General features: G+C 35.1%; 1 protein-coding gene across 1 annotated transcript in view; it reads right to left on the bottom strand.

Moving 5' to 3' along the window:
• Window positions 1-3,280: 3,280 nt before the first annotated feature.
• Window positions 3,281-8,024, bottom strand: part of DENND4A (DENN domain containing 4A) — a 73,799-nt gene continuing 69,055 nt past the window's right edge. The window contains 4 exon segments of the mRNA XM_033107627.1: window positions 3,281-5,460; window positions 6,493-6,557; window positions 6,722-6,884; window positions 7,518-7,635. Coding sequence (XP_032963518.1) covers window positions 5,324-5,460; window positions 6,493-6,557; window positions 6,722-6,884; window positions 7,518-7,635 — 483 coding nt within the window. The 3' untranslated portion in view covers window positions 3,281-5,323.

Below are 8,024 nucleotides of genomic sequence, written 5' to 3'. Positions count from 1 at the left end.
CATGTCATCTTCTTCTGGAACATTGTCATAACGTACTAAATGCGTCCGTCTGGCTGACCATCTTAACTGGGGCTTATTTTCAGGGTAGCTCTTATTTTCGGGGAAACACAGCAGCATCAAATTAAGGGACACATTAGAAATGAAAGCGTTCTATGTCCCTGGTTTTAGAGCAAAGGGAGCTCAGGTGACTATAGGTTATGATAGTAAACATGTTTTTATTTACAAACATGGGAGGATTCACCAAAGACTAGAAGATAGCAGGACAGATGTGATGTGAAAGAAAAGAAAATCAAACATTTTGGTGTTGAAGGCCTGTGTTCAAAGTACTTCAATCCATTATCCATCTCTTAAGACGGGTTAATTTAATTAATGGCCTCACTATGCCAGGATTCACATTCTTTGGAAATGACTTTCATTAAATTTCAATAAATTGTGAGTCTCAACGGTATTTTATTTTACAAACATGGATGGGTTCATCGCTACCTTAGGTCACTTGATCAGAATGCTCAAGAGAAGAATGCTAAAGAATATGGAATCATGTTCAAGTTCCATATACTTCACTTAGTTATCCTCATTCCTGCTGCGGCTGCACTGCCTGGTTTCCATATGCCATGGCTTAAGAACAGGAGGAGAGAATAATGCCTACAGAAGCGAGAGCCCAGTGCTAAAACGGGGCGTCAACCTGGTATGTGCAGCCAGTTCCAACCAGCCTTGGGGAAGCCACCTCCTCACTGACAGCCCGGGATCTGATGCTCTTGCCCAGAATGACTGGGGAGTGATGGACAGTGAAAAGTGCTGTAATGATAAAGCGCTGGAGAGACATTTCGTAATTAAAATCAACTCTAATGATCTAACCTTTTCCTAATTAGTTTGCTGAGCTTCTGGCATTTCTCTCTGCCTAGAAAGGAAGTTCTGATCACTTTACACTATGACAGAAAGAGTCAAGTAAGCAAAATGAAAGCTGAGTCTTGATGGATGAGTAGGGGGAGAAAGAGGAGATTTCAGGGAGATGGAAAACTTAGGTAACTTCTAAAAGATCAATTTGTTATGCTTGGATACTAAAATTTTTGTCATTTACAAATCTATAATTTATTAAAACTGTGATGTTTTAGAGAGAAAGTACCACCTTAAAATGTCAAGATAATGGTGAGATGGTACTCATTTGCTAGGCAAAATCACCTATATAGTTACACGGGACAAATTCTAGGTCATCCTTCAGCTTAGAAAGTCTGAACTGTTCCACGTGGGTGTCTGAATTGGAAGACAATGGCTGCATACATGACTTCTCCTTCATCCCCCTTGAGTTTGCAATTTCTTGATGGCCCTGGTAGTAACTTTGGGCCAAATTTCTAAAAATGTGAAACTTTTCCTAATTTAAATGGTTAAGATTCTATATATAATACCAGAAAAAAAGGCTGCATTCCAAACGTAGGAAAATTGGTGTATGTTTAAATGGTTAACTATAGATTGTGAACATTGTATTGCCCTCTTTCAATAGTTCTGAAAATGTTTTTAGCAAATTATTGGTTTGGCCTTTTATAACACTGTCTATATCATAATTATCATTTATGAAAAGATTGAGTATCAAAGGCGGCCAGAATTGGAATATTCAGGGCACAGCCTGGTAGATACATGTGAAGAGCTTGTTGGCCTTATATGCTAAAGAATACCCTTGGTTCTGACCCCTTTTCTGTGGGTGGGCCCTGCTGCAGGCGGGACTGGTCTCTGAAAGGTACAAAGAGAGGGCTCACGATCAACTTGTCTATCCCTGGGGGGGCACTAGCACCAACAGGACACCCTGGCCTATGACTACCCACACAACCAAAGGCACTGCTTCTGCTTTTCGGGCCCTTCACTGTGATGAGCAGGTAAAACCTGGAGAATTTCATCTATAGAAAATTCCATCAGTTGCTCCAGTGGTTTTATCACAGTACTATGTTTGAAAAGAAAATCTTTCAAGACGAAAGGAGGAAGCCATCCAAATGAATGGCAACTGTGGAAAGATGTAGTAACTTTATAAGAGTCTGTTACCATCTCAGAGAATAAGCACATGCACACAGACTTTTTGAATCAGAGACAGAAATTCCTATATTAATTTTGTAAACAAAAATAATTAAGTCAGCAAATGTACTTACTTTGAGGTGAGAGAAAGAGGATAGTATGAAGGGATAATAAAGAGACCAAATACTGAGGATCTGAAGGTAAACTGGTCTGCTGCTGCTCGAGAACTCAATTCTGAAATAAAACTCAGTCTTGCATGTAAGGAGGAAGAGCAGAGCATGCGCACTCCAGCACAAAGGCGGGCCAAGGGCAGTCTGCTCTTTCTCTTCCTGCTCTGAGAGAATGTGCCTAATAAATAGCAGCTTTCAAGTGGAGAAATAAAAATAAAGCTGCGCTATCATACATTATCATACAAATGGGTATTTTCTTAACCATATACCTACAACGTATTTAGAGATACAATATAACAGCATTTTATACACAGCAGGCTAACACTTGCTAGTGGCGCTAAAGTATCATAGTAATTACCAGCATTAAAGTAAAATAAGTATTTAAAACTTAAAATGCTGAACCAACGTTTTCAGGGGCCATTTCTCTAGAGACAAAAATGGAAAGACATATTAGAAAATCTGGTAATAAAATAAGTTGCTGGTTTTAAGGATGTAAAGAAAAACAAAACCCAAAAACAAAATATCATGGAAAAAAAGACAAAAATCAGAATATGAATTGACTGCATAATTCCCTATCTGCCCATAGGATGAAAAAGTTGAATATCAAAATATGATATAAAATACAAATGTGTGCCATTCAAAATACAATGGAAGGAAGTAGTAAACAAGTTATACCAGGACACAGCATAATTTATTTTCAACTATTAAACACATAAAACTAAGAGTAAGAAAATAAGAGACAGATAATGTAACAAAGGGTATTTCTCTCCAACAGGACTGGCCATAATTCTCCAAAATGTATGGTCAACAGAGAGAAAACTGAAGAAAAGTTTGTACAGAGTTATTCTAGAGGATGATCTATATTTTAATTTTCTCCTGAGCAGGGCTTACCACTTTCCATTCATATTTTAGGTTTTTCTGTTTTTAAGACTATATTTGTGCAAATAATATTCCCTGGGGATTAAAAGTACGGGAAACAAAACCCAACCAAAAGCAGAAACAAAACTGGGAGGGTGGGGGTGAGGCGGGGAGAGGAGATACAAATTACATTCACTTTTCCAAATGAATTTGAACCATAAAGATTGGCCTTTACCTCACTTGCTTTTTTGTCAGATATTTGAAATCAATAAACTATGATTCTGATTCTTACATATTATGTTAAAGAAAAGGTCAACATTAGTGAAAGTTGTTCTTATAAGGGAACTACAACTACAAAAAAAATCAACAAAAACACACAAACAAATCAAATAGAATAGAACCCCAAAATCCTGTCTGGAGGGATGTTTGTGGCCAACGTCAAAAGCCTCACTTATCAAATGTTTCTCACTTTACAACTTTCAAGTGATTTAGAAAACATAACACTCACTTAGAATATGAAGCTTGGATTTGAATAGTAAAGAAAGACAAAATTGGAGTGGCATTTACAAAGGAGAGGCAGATATATGTGCATAGCACCGGATTTTTCAAGTAAGTAAGTTCAGCTCCAAACTAACTGAACTAAAATTGTACATTTTTAAACTCTCCTCATTATTTCCCAGAGTAGAAATCTGTGCAATGTTTCAGCGTGGTGCTATTCACTAATGGTGTGAACTCAAAAGTGGTTTTTCTGTAGCTGAACTGATTCTGCGTCTCAGGACTTCATCACATCTCCAGTTCAAGTGTCCTGGACTCTACCGGCTTTACACACCTAATTTGGGACCATCCTTTTTTTTTTGTTCTTTCAAATTGGCTAGAGAATTCCTTTCTAAATGACAATGTGTGCAAACATACACACATACACACACTAAAAATCTTTAAATAATTCTAACAGCCAAATGATAGTTTTGATCAGAAATTACCCAAAGAAAGTGATATTAGAAATAATGGGACTAAAAATATGTTTTACAGTCTATTTTAGAATCTACCCATGGTGCTTAAACATTCAGTTTATTACCTGATTTCTGGATATTTCTGGATTTTAGATTCCATAAACTTCAGATTCTGAAGGCTTACTGAAAAAGCCAAATTCCTCAATATGGGAAATTCTATCTGGCTGTACTTTTATTAGAGAGTTATCCCTTTTCTACTTTTGAAGAAAAAATTTGAATATTTATATATATAAATACAATATTAACAGAATACTCCAGTATGTCATATACCAGATAAATATAGTACAATTTGCATCATACCCAATATTTTAGACATTAAGGGTAAAATTTGGAATACATTGTCTGACATATTTCTCAACATAAGTGTTTATGTATAATACTAAAATTTAAATTGATATTTGGCTTTGTCAACTACTTTCCCTGTGTACTGTATGTATGTATTAGCAATAGAGAAATTTTGGAATCATGGTATATTGAACCTGATTTTGCAGAAGCAGACCTGGAACCTGTCTGGCTCTCCTTCCACAAGGCTCAATGAGTTGGTCCGGGCAGGGTACGCGCTTGCCGTGACTAACTCACTGCAGTCAGGCTCAGGAGTACTCACATGCGATCCGAGGACACACTAACACTAGCACTGACGTTTCTGAATCCTTCTCCCAAGTAATAAAATATATATATATATATATATGTGTGTGTGTGTCGGTAGCTATACATATAGAGATCTGCAGCTTTACTAATTACTTCAAAGAGCAGACAAGGAAAATAAACACTTAATTGCTTGCTTCATAAGTTTAAGTTCATTTTAAGTTGCTATATTAAGTTTAAAAAATAAAAAAATATCAACTTACTATAAACAATTTAAAATATGTATAATACAACTTCATGGTCAAAACATTTGAATAGTCTATGAAAACAGGAGATACTCTTTTCTTACATTTGTTTAAGTTCCATACATGAAATTTCAATCCGTCTCTTTTCCAAGAGAAACCATAAAACAGTTGTCTTCTTTTATGGGAACTAATTTTGTTTAGGGATTTCCTCATCACAAAAATAATTACTTGTTACAGGGGAAGTAAAGAAAAAAAAAGGAAATGGGAAACAAAGTGGCTCTCTCCCCACTTTTCACTATTCTTAGTACATTCTGTACATAAGCTATATGAACTTCCTGAATCATTTACAAATGCATTCTCAAAAATTGAAGAAAAAAAGTTGAGAGTCTAAAAGTGTTCTTTTTATACACTGACTATACAATACATATTGCAATTATACACACACACACACATCTTAAAGATAAGGTTCTCCAAAGGTTTTGCGACATTCTATCACCCCCGTACTTGGTGGTCTGTCACAGTTGTGTGTGCTCTTGACTTGACTAGGAGTGAGACGATCATATGCCATCTTGTATTCTTTATCAAATACATCTGCAAAAATTCATAAAGAAATAAAGGCATAAAGAAATTTATACTTGATGTTAACAACAATCAAGTTTTGTGATACTACAGAACTGCAAAACTGAAGGCCACAAGGGAGACTCTAGGTTGTTTCCAACAACTAAAGGACCACAGAATTTCAAAGCTGGATCAGGGACTTTAGAGTCCACAGCATTTTAGAGCTACGTTACACAGACCAATGAAATTTAAAGCTTTAAGATGCCAACTTTATAAATGATTTTTTCCCCAAATTATAAAATTGTAGGAAAAAACATATAATATAAAATTGATCATCTTACCCATGTCTAACTATATAGTTCAGTGGTACTATACACATTCACAGAGTTGTGCACCCATTACAGCCATCCAGCTCCAGAACGCTTTTCATCTTGTAAAACTGAAACTCTATACCCGTTAAACAATAATTCCCCATTCTCCCCTCCTCCAGCTCTGCCAACTATCATTCTATTTATGTCTATGATTTTTGACTACTTTAAACACCTCATAAGTGGAACTCCACAGTATTTGTCTTTTTGTGACTGGCTTATTTCCCTTAACATAATGTCCTTAAGATTCATTCACACTGTACCACATGTCAGAATTTCTTTCAATTTTAAGACTGAATAATAATATTCCATTTTATGTATACACCACATTTTGTTTATTCACTCATACTTCAATGGACACTTGGGTTGTTTCCACATTTTAGCTATGATGGGTAATGATGCTATGAACATAGGTGTGCAAATATCTCTTCAAAACGCTGCTTTCTATTCTTTTCGGTATATACCCAGAAGTGGAACTGCTGCATCATATGGAAATTCTACTGTTAGCTTTTATTATTTATCATTTTCATTAACATTACCAAAATATCAAAATATCTCTTACACTATATCAAAAAAAGCCAAAGAAGATTCTTCTAATATAACAATATTAAAATAATAAAGACTACCAATATAAAGACACTTTGAGAACTATACCATGATATGTAAATATTACATGTTATATATTATGCTGAATTACCTATATCAATGTTTTCTCTTCCCAGTGCCACAAGTGAGAGAAATAGTATTTCTCTATATAAACTCCTGGGGAGGGAAAGGAGTGGAGATGATATTACTATGTATATAGTCTATATATTCTCTACAAAAACTTTATGCTGATATAAGCACAAGATATTCTAACAAATTATTAAGTAAACAATATAAATATGCTTAGAGGAACAATATATTCATTTAAGATAATGACTTACCTCTGTCTTTTAAAATGAGGACATTTATTCAGTGTCTCTAAAATCTGACTCATTGGTCCATAGACATCATTCATTTTAATGCTTTTTACCATATTTTTCAATAGTTCCTGGTTAAATGAATTATCACCTTTTTGCAATAAATGGACCATTGGATACTTTTGGGCTGTAAAAAAACAAAAGAGTAGATGAAGGAAAATGTTCTTTGTAGAAAGGAGAATGTAATTCAGCAGCAAATGAGAGCTATCAAAGAAGTTACAAAGCACTAAAAATAAATTAAAGGCAATAAATAAAGGAATAGAAATCCAAGAATGAAGAAAGAAAAGAAAAAGGAAAAAATAAGACAAATAATGATAAAAATAGGCCGGAAAAAAAAGTTATTTTGTGGCCTTAAAGACTAAAACTGAAAAGACATTTTTTCCTTAATACAGCCCCTGGAGAAGTTCTACATCAGCAGCCAGGATGAAAACAAACAAAACAATAGGTAAAAAGAAGAAATTGGGACAAGCAATATGCTAAAAGCAAAACTACAAAACATAACCCCTCCAGCACATATATAGCACTACTTAAAAAAAAACACCCCAAAATAAAAACCAAAAAACCCTTAACCTCCATGGAAGGTAACTCTAAAAACATCAAATTTAAACACTCACTCTCAAACAAAAGAGTACGATTTTGACCTGTAAGACAAAAAGTAGTATAGCAAAATAAGAGTCAGTTATACATGAGTTTAGGCTATTTAAAGTAAGTAGAGATTACCGTCCTATGAACGAAGCCAACATCCCATGACAGCACTTACTGTGGGCATTCCAGAGGATGTACAAGGGCTGTCCCGGGTCCTGATGTAATTTCATATTGTCCCATAACATTTGTATTAAAACATATTTACTATCTTCAGACATACAGTGGCGAGGAATCTGTGTGGAAGAACAAACATTCATTAATGATCCTTACATAATAATGTTTTGTAAATATTTTATAAAGATCCTTATTTTTTAGGATATGTGTATGGAAGAGAGAAAAGAGAACAGAAAATGACTGGTTTGTACGCGTTTTATATTGACTGAAGGAAGATGGGCTGAGTTGAGAATCTAATGATCTCTAAAGTAAAGTGATTTCTGCTCTAAAGTAGGTTTTAGGACAGAGATCAGTGAGAAGGGGGGCACACGGGCTAATCTCAACTGGTTCAGATGAATCCAAGAAAAATGAATCCGGGGGCCCTATTCTACATCAGTCTGAGTCCGCAGTCCAGATAACTCTGAGTTAACCTTTGGTTACTCATTCATCATGTACTGAAAATCCAAAG

The sequence above is a fragment of the Rhinolophus ferrumequinum genome, chromosome 6 (genome assembly GCF_004115265.2).
Source record: "Rhinolophus ferrumequinum isolate MPI-CBG mRhiFer1 chromosome 6, mRhiFer1_v1.p, whole genome shotgun sequence".
Taxonomy (NCBI): domain Eukaryota; kingdom Metazoa; phylum Chordata; class Mammalia; order Chiroptera; family Rhinolophidae; genus Rhinolophus; species Rhinolophus ferrumequinum.
Note: the sequence above shows the minus strand (reverse complement) of the source record. Positions and strands in the feature narration are given on the sequence as shown.